The sequence below is a fragment of the Anser anser genome (genome assembly GCF_964211835.1).
Source record: "Anser anser genome assembly, chromosome: 24".
Classification (NCBI taxonomy): Eukaryota; Metazoa; Chordata; class Aves; order Anseriformes; family Anatidae; genus Anser; species Anser anser.
In genome coordinates this window covers 5,353,339-5,370,171 of record NC_139745.1, presented here as the reverse complement: position 1 = coordinate 5,370,171, position 16,833 = coordinate 5,353,339, and the positions used below count along the sequence as shown (strand labels likewise).

The 16,833-nt window shown below is 46.7% G+C and overlaps 1 protein-coding gene and 1 long non-coding RNA gene across 29 annotated transcripts in view; one reads left to right on the top strand and one right to left on the bottom strand.

Moving 5' to 3' along the window:
* Nucleotides 1-14,993, bottom strand: part of LOC310886168 (uncharacterized protein) — a 66,067-nt gene extending 51,074 nt beyond the window's left edge. For 11 of the 27 annotated variants that reach the window (XR_014575207.1, XR_014575208.1, XR_014575209.1 and 8 more), the window contains exons 1-2: nucleotides 14,846-14,975; nucleotides 14,344-14,414 (exon numbers count right to left, since the gene is read on the bottom strand). Coding sequence is in view for 4 of the 27 variants with exons in the window: in XM_083810387.1 (XP_083666513.1) it covers nucleotides 14,344-14,414; nucleotides 14,869-14,923 (126 nt within the window). In the remaining 23 variants the exon portion in view is untranslated. The other 16 variants (XR_014575206.1, XM_083810387.1, XM_083810389.1 and 13 more) reach the window with 12 other exon arrangements.
* A 42-nt stretch (nucleotides 14,994-15,035) lies between these two features.
* The window catches only part of LOC310886170, a 228,797-nt gene continuing 226,999 nt past the window's right edge, over nucleotides 15,036-16,833 (top strand). Inside the window, exons 1-2 of one of the 2 annotated variants that reach the window (XR_014575226.1) lie at nucleotides 15,036-15,280; nucleotides 15,386-15,737. This is a non-coding gene — a long non-coding RNA (uncharacterized lncRNA). The remainder of the gene's footprint in view (nucleotides 15,281-15,385; nucleotides 15,738-16,833) is intronic. The other variant, XR_014575227.1, reaches the window with a different exon arrangement.

The window sequence follows — 16,833 nt, the reverse complement described above, 5'->3', positions numbered from 1 at the left end:
GTTGGAAGAAAAATATATCTGAAAACGCACGGGCCAGTGATCTCTACTGCTCTGGTAATTTATTTCCACCCACATCTCCCCTCTCTTTGCCTATTCTTGTCTGCAGAGGAGGCTTGTAAATAGAAAACTACGAAGTTTGTGTCATTGTTGTGGTCCAAGTCCCCTCATCCACTCCCCAACTTCCTCCCACAAGCACAGAGGGCTTGCAACGTGCCTCTCCTTCCCTCCATCCCTTCGTTCCAAGGTCTGCACTTCAGGTCTGCCTCCACGACCCTCAGTTCCAAATAGTTCTTCTGCAGTGTTTCTGGCCTCACCTTTCTTCCTGCTTCTCTTCTCATGAAAACAATAATAAGGTATTGATCTACCCTGTTGAGACAATGAAGCCTCTTTAATTAGTTCATTAGTCTTTAGCTCATCAAGACTTGGATGAATGCTCCACTGAATCCTGTTTAATCACAAGAGTTGATGACTTTCAGAAGCTTTACAGGATGCGCCTGGAATCGAGGGCTGGCAGTGGCTGGGGTCTGGGGCCATAGGCTGGGGCTTGTTTAAGATCAGGATTCCACCCAGGGCGTAAAAACTCATGCTTGATGAACTGGGCCCCAAAGGTCAGCTTTAGGGAAAAGAAAACTCTAAAATGTGAAGAAGTGGAAGACTTGAAAGGGTCTTTTACTCGGGAGTTAAAGTCTGTGATGCAGCAATGCATCCCCAGGGCTGCTGGCATGTTCAGTCCAGGAAGAAAACCCTCCTGGTTTTAAACCTGTGTTTGGAAGTCAGAGTGAAAATAAAAGACTATAAAATTACACAAATTTATGAGGAAATTACATTTCTTTTCTTAGATAAAGGGATAGTAAGCACCTAATTTCTACAGAATCAAGAGAATTTTTCTCTGCTGCACGGAGACACCAGCAGGACTCCTCAGCAGTGGCACGGGTCAAAGCAGAGCATCGGCTGCCCCACGGCACGGACTGCAACGCCCTGCCCAGAAGGGCCGGGGCTCTTTCTGCCCATGGCCCCCTTCCCGTTCCACCACGACATTGCCATTTGAACTCCACTACTTTCAGCTGGGGGCTTGTCCTGGCACTGCCGTACTGCGCTCTGCAAATTAATTTCAAACCCCGTGACGCATTTTCTGTCCACAGCTCGAGCTAATCGCTGAGGAGCTGAAGCAGGCAAATTGCAGGTGGCATCGTGGCGGTAAAAGTTTTAATGGTGCCGGTGAACGCTCTCCTGCCTCGACCCCAGCTTTAAATTCAAGCAATAACCCTGCAGGTGGATGCTAATCTGAGGGAGACGGGGAGAATTTTGATCAAAGATGCTCCTCTGAAGTGTGACCCAGAAGGAGCAGTTCCCTTCTGTTTCAGCACAGATCATTTAATGCAGAGCCCAGCTCCTTCCCCGAGGGCCGATCCCTGCCAGCAGGCGGGGATCCCCAGCCTGTTTCCCAACCCCACCGGGCTGTGCTGGGCACCGCAGCTCAGCTGCCCTGCTCCCTGGCACCAACCTGGAAGCTCAAGTCAACAAATACAACGGCACAAACCTGCTGCCCTTCCGATCACATCCGTACTCCTGTTTCTTCCCAGAGGAACTAATCTCTATTAAAAAGTGTCATCTGAAATGCTCACGAACCATGGAGAGAGGCTGGAAATGCATTATCTCCCTGAACCTGATACAAATAAGGATTCGGCTGTTTGATGACACCTTGAGATAATTGTTTCAAAGGATCTGAATGTAGATAATATTTTAAAACAACTTTAGAATCAATAGCTATTTTAATTTGCAACTTGCAGCTCGCTTTCTGACAAATAACCCCAAACAGAAGGATAAATAATACAGCTTCAATTATATTTCTGTACAGTATTTATCTTATTTTGTGTTATGTGCTGCTGAGCTAATTCAATTTTCTGCTGCCAGCCCATGCTTGTTCCCCTTTCACTTGTAATGTATAACTTTATGAAGAGGGACTAAATCTTCCTGTGTGAATGGCACTTTATCCCCGAATGTGAATTTTGCTGGAAAATAAAATAAAATAGCAACAATACTCTTCATAAAACTACGAATAAAGCCCATGCAGCTGAGCTATTTTTCAGCGGTGACAAATGACACACAATGGAGGGAAGGCAGGTGGCAGCTGGAAAGCATCCAACAAACCCCAGAGGCTCCCGGCCTCACAGCTGGGAACCAGGACCCGATACCCTTGGCTTGAACGTGGAGCTCCTGCGAATTTCCAGGCGCAGGGGGTGGTGGAAGTTTGCTCCCTGCTGCCTCCCTCTGCCTCTCTGAAGGGCGCAGCGAGCCACCCGGAGAGCTGCTCGCACCGAGCTGTTCAAGGGAACATAGCCAGAAAGTTTGTCCTGCCCCTGGTAGAGGAAAATTTTAATTGATTGTGGAGCCCAGGAATGCAAATTTCAGTGACGTTCATCAAAGGGTGAAGACAGAGGCTCTTTGGGACATTCCAGTATGCCTACCCTGGTTAACTGAGCTCTGGTGCCTTCACGTAGGGAGCATTCACCTTGCGCTGACATGAGATTATCAGCGCCTTTTTTTCCTGGTGTTTCTGTACCTGCATCAGCGCTGGTGCAGCTCTCAGGTGGGATTCTCTCCCCCAGGAGGCAGTGCAGCTCCCTCTGAAACACAGCACGGAGCCTGTGCAGCGCCCTGTGCTGCAGGGATCCTGCAGCAGCACTGGCAATCCACACGGCTAACGATAACCTTGACGCTGAGCAGGACAGAAGATAGGTGGACGGACTCCAAAACTTGCAATATGATGCTCACTTACTGACATTTCTTTAACTTTTTGTTCCATAATTCTTTGTCCTGAGTTGCTGTTGGAGCTATTTCTGGTCCTAGCCTAACGTCTTTTAATTTCTTTTTCTCTAAATTGCTGCCTCTCGAGATGGAAAACAAGCCACGAGCCCTCACTTCACGTACCAAGGCAAATGTCAGCCAGCTCCCGCCTGTGGGCACCTGCGCTGGTGCCAGTCATCTTAAACTATACCCAGCGCAGCCAGAAAAGCCTCTGGGAAAAAATAAAGGAGGGAGGAAGGCATTCGGCTATAGGCTGGGAATTGTCTGCAGCAAAATGACAGATGTTTATGGTTCATAAGTACATTCCCAAAAGGACAATGCTAGTAGCTTGATAGAAAGGGAGGAAGGAAGGATGCAGGAATTGATTTACCATCTGTGTTTTTCTCAAAAACATTTTCCCTGAGGAATATCAGGGAAGCTGACATTTCCACAAACCGGGAGAAGTGGGATTCACAGCTAATTGTGATCCTGATGGTGAAGCATCAAGCAGGGCATCCAAAGGGAAGCTCTGCAGGCTGCAACATCTCCTCCAAAGCTTCTTCGCCATCTGGAATACTTACAATGAGAAAGATACGGGCCCGCTACAACTTTGGCCCCTTGGCTTGTTGCACTCATTGCTGGAAGAAGGATGACTTTCCTGCCTGCCCTTTGCACTCTGTTGTTACGAAGCTTGGTCTCAGCCCTACACACCATCTTGACAGAACACCTCTGCTTCAGAAATCTGTCACCAAATCCTGTCTTTTCCTTCTGCCTCTCTGCTCTGTGAGCTGCTGACAGCCGGCCCTGCTGGCTTGCAGACTCTGCCATGCAAACAGTTTGGGTTACAAGTGTTTGATTCTTTTTTAATTTTCCACTAAACTGCCACTGCTCTAGTGCAAATGTCACCTAACAGGCAATCGCAGGAGCTGTGCAAGCAGAAAGTAAAACAGCAATAAAGCAGCCTGCTTTCTATTCTCTCGCACTTTGGAGTTCGAAGATCCACATCACACTTTCCTTCATTTCAGTCTGCTCAATGTTAATTTTAGCATCCAAGCCTTCTATTTTAGAGCTGAAAACACAGCTGATAACGTGGTTAACAACTGCTGCTGTGGGCTCCCTTGGCAGCAAGGCATTAGCTTCTTTGCAGGCATACAGCGTTCGGCTGCACTTCCAGGTTTCATTGTCTCACAGCTCCTCCCCGAAAATGTGGTTGGTGCTCCAGGAGCTGCGGTCACCACCACCACCCCGCACTCAGTTCTGCACTGCCTGGCTTATGAGACAAAGGCGAGGGTATTTTTGCGACTGATAGTATCAGCTCGTATGTGATGGATACGCCTGCGAGCCATTCCTCTGGCTCCATTATTCATCTCTATTGCGTGCTGCCAGGGAGCACAAGGTGCTCGGTCCCCTTTGCTGGCACGCTGCTTCGAGGAGCACAGAACCACATGCAAGGTGTTTGAGCACGCACAGAACACCTCGGCTGGCTTAGCTGGTGCTCACTGCTCTCCGACGCTGGCAAACCCCTCTCCTTTGTCTGGTACATCAGGCTGGGGCACCCCATTTGGTACCCACTGAGGTGCTGTGGCTATGACAACCGCTGAAGTTTTTGGGGACCCCCTGCTCCGGACCTGCATGAAAAAACAGCGGCTGCATGGTGTGATCAGCATGTGTTCTCGCTCAGGCCATGGACCTATAGAGCTGGGAACCCCAAAGCTGGGTTTCAGTGAAGAAGAGTGTTAAAAAAAATGTTTATGGACCTCTGGTACATAGCAATGGCAGAAGTTGCATGGGTAGCCAAGAGCAGAATCAGCAGAAGTGCATTTTTCTTTAATTTTATTTTCAAACCTGTAATTAATCATAGCTTAATAAGTCATCAATCTTGTGGGAAAAAAAAACAACAACTAGTAAGTAGAATACATCCTCCCAGTGCAGAAAACCAGTGTCTTATCTTAATGCAGGGGTATTTCTTGAGGGGAAGAGGGAGATTAGATACAATTAAAGAAAGTAAATATTGAGAAACAAAGAATGGTCGCTTGCTTTCCCCCAAAAAGGACGTGAATGAGGAGACAAACACCAATGCTTGAAATCCAGTACGATTATTTTCCCATTGGACATCTTGGTGAAAATGTGGACTAGAAACTACCCTCAGTATTCTCTGAGCAACTGGTTTGTATTCAACTAAGACCACAAGGATAACAAATTCCCTTTTAATCACCCTTCTTCCCCTCCCTGCAAGTTTTAAAGAAATGTAAATCTGCCATTACAGAGTCAATGCCTTGAAAAAAGTGAGTTTGCATTTTTATGAGATTTCAGAATGTGTCCTTCTAATCTTCCCGTCTCACATTTTTATTCCAGTGATTCCCTCTACTTCCTCTTGTCGGTCTAAAGTTAATTCAAGTCACTTTATACTCTAAAAGCAAGTCTTTTCTTATGTTTAAAATTCAGTTTGAACCTCTCCCAGTTCAATAGAGAGTCACTTGGGTTGTAAGCAACTGCTCAAGCGATTGCTGCTTCTTCCCTCAAGAATATTACATTCTCTGTTGCTCACAACAAAGATATCAAGAGTGTTAATATTGCTGTCGTGCTGACTGACAGCTGCTGCAAATGTGGTTGATATAAAGTTAAATTACTGCACTTCGGAAGCAGTGCAAAGCCTGCTTGGAACATAGCTGGGGTGATCTGCTACATCCTCCTGGGGAAAAGTGGGAGTTGAGAGGCATCCAGCAATTCCCTGACAAGAGCGCTCTGAAAGCCTCGTGTTCGCCTCATCTCCACGTGCGGCTATTAAAAGGGACTGGCTTTTATCTCAGCCGTGCTCGGAAACTCCAAGCCGCAAGGCAGAGAAGGGCCTCCTCCTCCTCCTGCACCCCTCGTGCAGGGAGCACGTGGCACACGGTGACCAAAGAGGATGGGGAAGATAACTTGTCTCAGCAACAGCTGGTCCAGGAAGGAACAGACTCCTGTATTTCACCCCGGTGTTCAGCACACAGCTCGGCAGTGAGCTCACGGACGTGTTCAGATAGCCAGGCTGTCACCGACAGAACGAGCTGAGCTGCAGATACCCAGCGAGTGCACGCCTGAGACTGCTGAGGGCACGCCAGAGCCAGGATGCCCCTTGGGAGAAGACCCGGGCTTGTTCCCAATTTCACGGTTACATTTCCTTCTTGCTTCTAATCCGCAGCTACGAGATACACTGAACACACGGCGTGACACCGCGAACACACGACATGCTCTGCGGGGGAAATCAGATCAGCTGCGCAGGACGATCTTCCACGAGTACTGTCACCTCTAGGAGCCTGGGCAGGATCCTTCATCTGTCACATCCAAGTCCTGTTTCTGCACCAAACCATCCAGCGAGGCTCACTGAGTCAGCTGGAAGCTGCGTTAATAACGCACGTGCCAAGGGGTGGGCACAGGCTGGGCTGAGCAATGGTCTCTCACCATCTCCAAAGGGCTCGTAAGCCACGTCAGGGAATGAAAACCACGGGGGTGCTCGGGGAAGAATTGAATCAAACAGATGGGAACGTGGGAGTGGAGTTTGGGCCAGGAAAGGCCAATTTCAAACCATATTTTTAATTAAATTGTGGAAGTTTTTAACTGATAAAAACATCTTAGTTGGATTTAATGGCATTTAGCCGCTTTAATTGGGATGTCTATATTTGGAGTTTGCAGACAGAAACAGATAATAAGGCGACAAAAACAGATCATAGGGGCTTAAAATCCTGGCATTTGCATAACCCAATTGTTCACATTATGAAATGGAAACCCTGTTATCAGCTCCCATAAAACAGCTTGTTTTGGTAGATTGCAAATACTGTGTTTAATTAACCAAGCTTCAGGGACAGTGAATCTTATTGTTACAAGATACGACTCTGTGGAAATAAAGGCATTTTCATTTAAATAAAACAAAAGGGGATGTTTATCAGGATGTTACTTAATTGTCAGCACTGCTAAAGAGTTTTGTTTCTGCGATAATTTACGAACTGGAATTGATCAGTGAAGCAGGGAACCAGGCACCTTTGTCCTGTACAATTAAAGCTCTGTCATATTAAATCTAGGCATTAATGATGCCAACAGCTACAAGCAAAGCAGAAAAAAATCTGCAAGTCCATTGGAAATCCCGGGTAATGAATGAAATCCAGTTTTACCCAATTAGCCCCCTCAAAGCATCTGTCTTGGTAATATTCACCGCTGGCGCTTCCAGCAAGCCCAGCACTACATCAAGGTCCCACTGTGTTACTTGGCACGGCGCAGAGGAGGATAAGGCTGGGCGAGCATGAGGTTACATGCCATTAATACATTCTTAGACACCCACTCCCACAGCATTTAATCACGAGATCTTCATCTGAAAAGCCAGGAATTGTCCACAGAGTAAGTCAGAAGGAAAATAAGTGAGGTACCGGGGAGGAAATGATTAGGTTTTCCTTGCCGAAAACACTGCTGGGAATGGAAACATTCTGGCTGTGAGTGTCTGAAAAAACTACACAGTTCTTTATCTAGGTATACTTTTGCTAACATGTCTGGTGTGTCAGAAACCATTTTTTTCACTAGGCAGGAGTGGCTAGGAAGGAAATCAAACATCTCCAGAACTATTTGCTGTTTTGCAGCCTCCCTAGGCCTGGTGCCAGGGGCTACCCCTGCAATCAGCTGTGCCACGCAGGCATGGCAGGGCCATCCTCTCTCCTTGGAGTGTGCAGAATTTTGAGAAATGCAAGATGTAGGAAAAGAGGATGCTGCACACTGAGGATAGGCATGGGAAAGCCTCCTTTAGAGCTATTACATGGGAGCAAGGTGCTCCTGCGGCATCAGTGCTGGTGATGTCCTGCAGAGCTACAGCAAGAGAACAGCAGCTCGCTCCCAGGGTTGGTCCCCAGTTGCTTTTTCTTCTCTCCCCAGAAAAAAGACAGAGGTTGTCTCTGCTTTTGCTCATGCTGAAAGTCAACCAATTTTTCTCCCCTTGATATATGAAACTATGGAGCAGGAACTAGATATTAGGTGGATCAGCCTTGTTTCTGAGCCTGATGTAAGCTGAGGCCAGGATGCCTACAGATAGAGTCAGTGCGGTAAGTGCCGGTGCTCCTGCTCTATCTGTAATGTGGATTTCTTTCACCAGAGCTTTGCTGCTGCAAGGGCAGGTGCAGTCCCTGTCCACGTTACAACTCATACAAGCTACAAATCACAGGATGTTTCTCTAAATATGTAATTTTATTTGAAAGGACAAAAAAGCTGCAGTTGCTGAGCTGCTTCCAGGAACAAAATGCATTCCATGGCCTGGAACAAAGTCTTATTTATATGCTGCGCCTTCCCTTGCTTAAATATGCTCATCACATTGGTCTTCTCACAGCACAGCACCACTGAATTCCTTCTGTTCAGAAACAGCGATGTGCAACGTAAGATTTGACCAGTGAAACCCCTCACCAAAATGCCCTGGGGAGAGAAAACGGTCTGCATGGAGGTTTAGCAAGAGGCAGAAGCTGCTGGTGAACCCAGCAAAGCATATTATCAAAGAAACGGGCTGGAGTAATTGGAGAGGAGAGCAGATGGCTGCTGGCAATAAAAGCCTGTGAGAAATCCAGCTGAGAAGCCTACTGTGAGACCTATGGGGGCAAATTTCCCCGTGGTAGGACAAAAGACACCCAGCAAGTGAACAGTGGAAAAATCTATTGCAAGGTGCCCATTATTAAGCAGCAGCGAAGCTGTGAAAAATAGGCAATTGAATTTGAGAAGGGAAGGAAAGCAGGCACCCTGTGGACACAATTATGGAGACATTTTAGAAATTGCTGGGTGTGTAAATATGGGAAGAGCAGATGGGAGAGGTCTGAGGAGGCAGGGGAAGCGGCCTGCCCACATGTGCCAAGGGAACAGGCAGCTGCCTGCCCCTGCTCCCTCGCAGGCACATGCACAGCCACCTCCTGCTTTTGCCACTGTCTGCAGCTCCAGCAGGGCACAGAGGGGGTGTTTCCTGCTGCCCTGGCCCCCAGGTCTGTTTTTCTCTCCCTGCATAGCCTTTCCTTCCCCCTGCCCTCCCCAGGCTCACCTTGAGCTCTCTGCAATGCCGGTGGCATCGCTCCTCTGCCTTTTCCTGTGCCGTGGTGCCACACACTCTGCCGGTGAGGGATGGTGCCAGCTCTGCAACAAACCCCAACCCCCCTCGCATGCCCTGCGTGTGAAATTTCGAAGGGGCTGATCTTTTTCTGTAGGCACACCTGAGCTGCTGTCACTGCCCAGCCGTGCCCTTATGATGCAGAGGGGCTGCCCAGCAGAGCCACCACCGCACTGGGAGCCAGCTCAGCTGGGGTCCAGCACCACTCAGCCCCCACAGGGAAGCCTCCCTGCAGCCAGGCTGCTCTTCCAAAAGGAGAACCTGGTGCTTGTGAGTCACCAAATCCTTTAATCCCTGCAGTCACTTTAACCCTTGGCCTCCTGAGCCCTGCTGAAGGACCTGAAAGCTAGCTGAAATCCCCAAGTATCAAAAGGATCACCATACATCCTCAAATAAACCCTCTTTCTTTACCTCTCTCCCTTTGTGAGGATTTATGCTCGTGAGAGACACTGCTGTTCCTAAGGAAATGGCTTGAGATTTAAACCGCCTCCCTTCCTGGTTTTTATTTCTTGTCTCTTGAGGGTTAACAATCCTCAGGAGAGTGCAGAACAGCCTGTCTATCCACTTTGGTAATTGAAATCAATTTCTCTGCCTTATCTTTAGGAAACCTATATAGTCAAGACACTAATCTGCTGGCTCTGGCATCTTTTAAATGAAAACCTATTTGGAAAAAAAAAGAAAAAATCCCTTTCCCTGCCTACTAATGCTCCTTCGCTCAGAGAGACAAACACCAGGCCAAGAGACTTTTTGGAAGCAAGCACCCATCACTTGTCAGCCCTTCCCTCAGCAGGGAGTATTGGTGAACCCCCTGCCCAGATCCCAGCAGCTCTGACTGCCCCAGGGAAGGCAGGGGCTGTCCCCTGCCTCGATGGGTCCTGCAGGCAGGGAAGGGGAACACACTGCCTGCTCAGGGACATAGCCAGCACGTGGGCTCCCCTAACAGCATCCATCCTCCTCACTGATGTCCCCAAGGTACCCAAAGACGAGCTGGGAGCAGGGCCCATGGCCAGACAGCTCCTTGGCTCCTCTTGCCATTCCTGCCAGTCTCTGTTCTGACTCCTGCACACACTGTTACTGTAGAAAGGTCACAAAAACAGGATGCCAGTTGTGCATGCTGATCACGTGCAGAGCTGCGGTCAGGAATGAAGGAGCTAAATCGCCTGCAAGCCCTGCTCTGCCGAGTGGAAGAGTGCATCCCTTTGCAAACCTCTTCTATCAAATCTTTGGTTGCCTAAAATGAAGCCTATAGAGAAAAAAACAGGCCCAAACAATGTTCTCTCCTAATCCTGTTGATTAGGAGCCCAGCCAAGCCAATAGATTTCTAATTTGAAGTCAATCAGGCTTGAAATCCCTGTAGTTTTGATTGTAATTACACAGATGAAGTAATCAATAGGGAATCATAGCACCCTGACCCTAAAAAGGGGAAGTCAAAACCCACGGGCACACTTGTGATTCCTTGGGCTCGGTGAGCAGGGCAGCACCATGCAAGGCCGACAGCTGGGTTTGCTCCAACAGGCTGTTACACGCGGTGCATTTCGGGGGGCATCTAGTGGGAAGGAGAAGCCACAGAACAGGTAATGAGAAAGCACAGAAACTGATGGCGAGACCTAAAGCTGGAGTCCCACATGAGGCAGATTCAGAAAGGACCTGAGTTACGGTTCTGAGATCAGAACATGACCACTCAAGGTATCTGTTCTTCAGCTGTGCAGAAGAAGCCTTCGGCACTCCAGCTAGAAAAGTGCATTTACCAGAAGTTAACAATTTGTAGTTTCTTTCAAACTAAGTGCACTTCTTGAGCAAGACAATATAATTAAAAGAGGCGCATTAATATCGTGAGATAAGCATCACTGACCACATTTATGGCAATATAAAAAGGAATTCAGAGAAAAAAAGAAACTACACCCTATAAATCAAAGCATTTTAGTGCATAGAATTCAGAAACAAATCTATGAATTGTAATAGAGCATGACAAAAATCTCATAAACAGTAGTAAATATTAAACCCCCAATGACAAACAGATATGTTGCATCCTATCTGAGGATTTTCTCAATGCATCAGATTGAGAGCAGTTCCCCAATTCTTATTCTCTTAATCGAGGTAATTTGCTTTAAGTGTTCCTTGCAGCTGAGAAATGACAATTGCCCCTTTAATATTGTGGTAATACAAACAGCAGTTTTTCACCTGATGATGCTAATCATTGTGTGCTCCTCTGAGGGCAGAATTCTCTTTGGGTGAGAAAGCCTGATAAGAGACTAATACACACCAGGAAGTGAAATGGATGACTTTTGACTGGGTAAAGGTAGAGCAGGAAAAAGCCATTTCACTGCCTTGGCATCCCCATCCAGTTATTCATTATGCTAAATTGCCATTTTATTCCTTTCAGCTTCCTGAGACATCAATATAGCATAATGAAGTTATCACAAGATGCAGTTTGCTGAGCTAATTTGGTGATGGCATTAGAAAGCAGTTCCAGGTAACGGCCAAGAAGAGTTTTGTTTAGAGAAGTGAACATGGGGATAGTTGGGGTTATTCAAGACAGGCTGTAGTTTCTTCCACCATCCCTGCCCTTCCAGACCAACAGGAAAGTTTTTTAATCCTTGGATTGTTAAAGATTTCAAAAAGTTTCAATACTCAATGTCACAGCAATGAAAATTGGAAAGGTTAATATAAAGATAGGCTGCTCCTGTCTCTGACCACTCAATGCTATTGAAAAGAAAAGTCTGATTTATTTCTCCAGTAGTACAGCACTTCATTAAAGTTTAAGGTAAGCTTGAGATACTTTCCTCAGCAAATGGAATACCCAAGGAGTAAAAATATGATGCTTATCAACAAATAACCCTGAGTACATCAGCTTATTTTCCTCAAACACCACTGACAAATGATGCATAAGAGGGTACCAGGAAGCAAGGAGACAGTGCCTGTCATGTCGCAATTGCTCAGCACTTGCAGCCTACGATAATTTGGAAATCCATCTATACACATCTCACTACATTTCTGACATTGGAAACTCCTTTAGCTTGACTACAACCTCCATTTTGAATACCGGACACATTTTTCAGCTTTATGAAAAACTGCAACCAGGATTATTTTAGCTGCAGAGTTCCTCCCCTGGCAGAATCCCTCCTGCTCACCAAGCTACTGCTACACCTGGAGCCAGAGAGCCCTCAAACTAAGACAATGCAGTTGCTCATTTCATGCAGCTTGGGCTACCACCTCCAAAGCAACCATTTGTAGCCACGCTACTTTGGCAGCAACTTACCACACGTTAGGAACAAATGTATTCTGTCAAGCAGTTCTTTGGGTTACAACTGTTCCTCCATTAATCTTAAGCATATCGAGCAAAGAACAAGCTCATTGTTGGAAGGAATAATGCAGAACACTGCTCAAAACATTATGTGCTACATGCAGGAATGCCTCCCTCCCCAGCTATTAGTCACTTTGCATTAATGTGCACTGCATTAATTGCTCACTGAAGGAGTGGCTACAAAACACAATGGGAGTGACATTGCATGCTGACAGACTGACAGAAAATAAGAAGGTACTGGAGGAAAACACATTTCACTGCGGGTTGGGTAGAACATGGCTTCAGGGCTGCACCATCACAGGGTGCTTCATGCTCCCTACTGCTGAGGAGCAGAGCAGCAAGGCACAGCAGCAGGTCTCTGGGGGATGCCAGGCACACACTCCTCAGGAGCAGAGGGTAATTGGGATACTGCAGAGTCCAGGAAGGATGAGCAGTCAAGCAAGGAGTGAATTAGGGTGATTAATATTTCCAGACTGCAGATTCAGACCACAAGTCCTTCCAGCCAAGGGCCCCTACTCCAGAAGCACGCTGTAGCAGTTGCTTTAGACAATGAGACACCTCTCAGGGCTATGGTGTGAGCTGCTCATGAAGGGTCCCTTCCTGTCACAGGGCACACTCTGGCCATTTAAATCGGAGTCCTGTTGTCTATGCCAAAGAGACAAGTGGGCTGATCTGTAAATATCATGCATTTTTACCCAGTCTCAAACTGCCACTCTGAATGCAAACCTGACTTGAAATGAATCAGAGTACTTCACAGTGCAGGTAAATGAAAGACAGTACTAAGGGACCTGGATACAAAGAAAACAGTTGTTCTTCAAGCATTTCTACCCCTTCCCCCTCAAATTTCAATAGGCCATGTCTAATTATTGAAAGGCACATATTCCCCCTCACACTGGGTTATTATCAGACCATACCACATGTGTCAGTCCACAGAATTAGCAGCTATAATTGGACCCTTTTAACAAGGTACACAACACATTTTAAATTAAATTGCATTCCATAAATCAGGTTAACCTTTTCAACATTGCTCTAAGAAAATTAATTACTCATATCGAAGCATATGACCTTTTCACAGTGCTTGGGATTAGCTTCCACATTTCTTTTTATTTTCTGCTCCTCCTCCCTCTTTCCCAGCCCAGCCTTCTTCATTTAAAAGAGCCCAAATAGGCAAGGCTAAACACATTGCTTCAGCTCTCATTCACAGCTCCAACCAAGCACAATAGCTGCTGTTCTTTTCAAGTTCACTTCCCCTTAAGAGGTGTCCCTTCCCCCTTCCCTCCCTTCTGGCCAGTGAAACAGGGCTGCCCAGGTGGCAACGTTCATCATCTGACTTTTAGCTTTGGTTTGATGCTTGCTTGAAAAACCTGGGAGTCTTGTGACTACGTAGGGAGCTGTTTCCAACACCAGCAAGAGGCAGTTTTTCTACTCTTCCAGCCCTTAGAATAATGTGAAAGTGTGATCCAGTACCCTAAAAACTAGGAAGGAAGGGAAAGCTGCTTTATTGCTTTAAGATTTCCCAGGACTTTCTACAATACATCTGCAGGGTCTGTGAAAGTAAATGTCAGCATCATCATTCTAGTACTGGCCTAGGAACACCAGGAAAAAAGGCTTCCTATCACAGTTAGTAGTGCTGTATTTTCTATCAGCTTAAAAAAATGTGATAAGAAGCTTTTTCACAGAACCCTTATGAATTTCTTCTTTGAAAAGGACCCTGAAATTTGATAATGGGCCCAGATCTTTCCTTTCTACTTTTCAAACAGAAATGTAATAAGGAATGGTGTTTGGAGGGGATAAAACAAGCAACAAAGCAAACAGAACAACCTTAAACAAAACCAGGTGGGAAATACCCAAACAGATATAATCTCATTCTTTCCCCCACCTGATCCTACTTGTAGCTTCTATGTAATTTGGATTTTATGAGTATTCTTTTATCTTCCAGGGCAAGTTCAAAAAACGGACTAGCAATATCAATAAGTAACAAGTCTCAATTCTGAGAGAATTAGAACAGAAATGGTTTTCCTACTCCTTGGTAGAGAAGCAGAAGAAGCTTGGATGAGCTTTGTGTCTGAAGGAAGAGCCTTTTCTATCCTTGATTATATCACAAGAAGTCACATCCGTACACAGGGCACCCCCAGTAACCCATCTGTACCTCATCTCCTTGGTCACAGCCATCCCCAGCAGCACAGTAGGGTTGTGTCAGCTCCAGGACCTTCATCAGCACTGGATAAGAAAGAAAAAACAAACTGCCACCTTAAAAAACAAACGAATATTAAGATCTCTTCCTAGAGTCCTTTTTGAGGCAAACTCCCCCATTTTTGTTGCACTTTCTAGCATATTACATCTGCAAATGTTTATTAACACCAGCTATTCTGCAGATACTTTACGTAAAAAACCTTCAACAATGAAAGTTCTTGCAATGAATTGAAAGAACTTGGAAGAGATTTTCATACAACAATGCTTCTATTTTCTAATACAAGGTATTAACAACTTAAAGTCAACAATTGTAACTATACTTATCTTTCTGGTATTAAAACAGAACAAAAGTGTTTTTTTTTTCCTCCCACCTATTCTCCAAACACATAGAGAACTAGTTAAGTAGAAAACTGGGAATTACTTAGTACACACAAAGACTGAATGCACCCTTAGCAAACCTTAATTCTTTACTGTTCCTCACAGAAACTTCCTCGACGCCGGCCCTCTGGAAGCCCGCCTTTTCGGCCCGCCGCCATCTGGGGCTGACAGAAAGGGGCAACGCGCTCCCTGCAGGCCTCGAAATGGCGGTGGCCGCCTGGCCCGCCCAGCACCGAGGTTATAAATAGGGTCCCCCCACCACTCCACAGCCGTTGCTGCCGGCTGTAGGGGTGAGGAGAGTGTCTGAGTGTTATATTTTTAAGGAACTGTGGCGCCAAAAGCAGCGTTTTGAGGCTTTTCCCTCAGGGTGGAGCTATCTTGGAGGTGCTCAGGTGATGGAGGGTGCAGGGCTGCAGCAGGCAGGCTGCCCTGGGGCCTGCACTGTTCTCTGCTCCCAGTCAGAATCTCCTTCCCCAGCCAGGCCTTCAGCCTCCAGGGTGCTGTCCTTCAGTTTGGTAAGCATTATGCCTATCTGGGCCCACCACTGTGGCTTCAAGCAGCTGCTCTGTTTACCCTCCCTGCATTGCGCCTTGGCCCTCACTTCATGTTCTTCCCCACAGGCCTACCCCGTGCTCCAGACTGATCCTGGCCGCTGCCGGCCTCCTGTGGTTCCTTGCTGATGGTGGCAGGCTCCTCTTCTGTGCCTGTCTGTGAGGAAACCACCAGCCCTGCTGTGCTTGTGGTGCTACGAGTGGTGGTGGGATGAGGGGTCTTGTCCCTGAAAGCCTGGAGCTGAGCTCCACCATTAGGCCTGGGCAGCCTGCTGTGAGGAGATACCATGAGGAGACACTGCTTTGAGGAGACGCCGCTGGAGCCCCTGCCTCAAGGAGACCACCGTGTGGAGGCCCTGGTGCTGTGCGGAGGCTGCTGCTGAGGGAGGAGTGCTCCAGACTCATCGCCTGTCGTCGAACGGTAGGACATGGCGTGGCTTGGTGCCCCTGTCGTGAGGGGCCAGTGGTTGAGGGTGCGGTTCTCTTGGCTTGGAGGTGATGGCAAAATTCGTTTTTGAAGTGAGGTGCTGGTTTTTAATGGGGAGAAGTGTTGAGCCTCAGAGTGGCTTCCCTAGGGGTGTGTTAAGTGCTTCAGTAAATTCACGTTTGAGGGTTGATGCTTGGATGCAAAACCTGCAACCTCTTGACAGCATGGGAAGTAATAAGCCCAAGTCAATAAATTTGCGCTTCCCATGAATTTTTGTGCTGTTGCTACCATCCTTCTCAAATTCCTCAGGCTGTAGGACTGTTCATTGTCCTGTAATGCCAGGGCTGAATCCTCCCCTCACAGCAGAGGCCAGGAACACCACTGAAACTGATCTCCAGAGATGAGAAGCGGAGGCCATTCAGACCATGCTGTACTTACACCTTAGCAATTGTTTTTTGTCAAGAATTGACAAGATTGCAAAAGCTATTGGAATTACATAGTTCTCCCTTACCACCTGAGACACCCCCTTAAACTAATCAGCTGCAAACTGATCACCACCTGTTTTTAGGCAAGCTTTGCCAACCTGAAAATCACCTCCAGTTCAAAAGAAAGCATTCTCCTCTCTCTGTTTCTGCACTCAGTTCATATACAACACCACACCACTTACCATGCATGTTTTATCTACAAAATACGTTAAAAAGATAAAAAAACAACAACAACAACAAAAAACACATACATAAATAAGCACTCTATCAAATAGCACTTTGCTCAGCAACTTTTACAGGATCCAGCTCCCCACAGCACGCTCCACCATAGCCCCACTTTCCTTTGGCACTCCCTGCCAGCACATACCACAAACCAAACGGGGACCAGGTACAGCATTTAGGACACCACACAGCCATGAATTCAGTTTCAAACTTTCTACTTTGATACGTGGACCGAGGATTTTCCTTTCTCTCTCCTGGCTGCATGGGTGCACAGCCCTGGCAGTAAAAAGTATGCCTACAGATGCAGTTCAATGGATCAGATGGTAAGTTAAAAGGTAAGTAATTTTGTATTCTGTTATTTATAAAAGCTGTAGTTTTTCCGT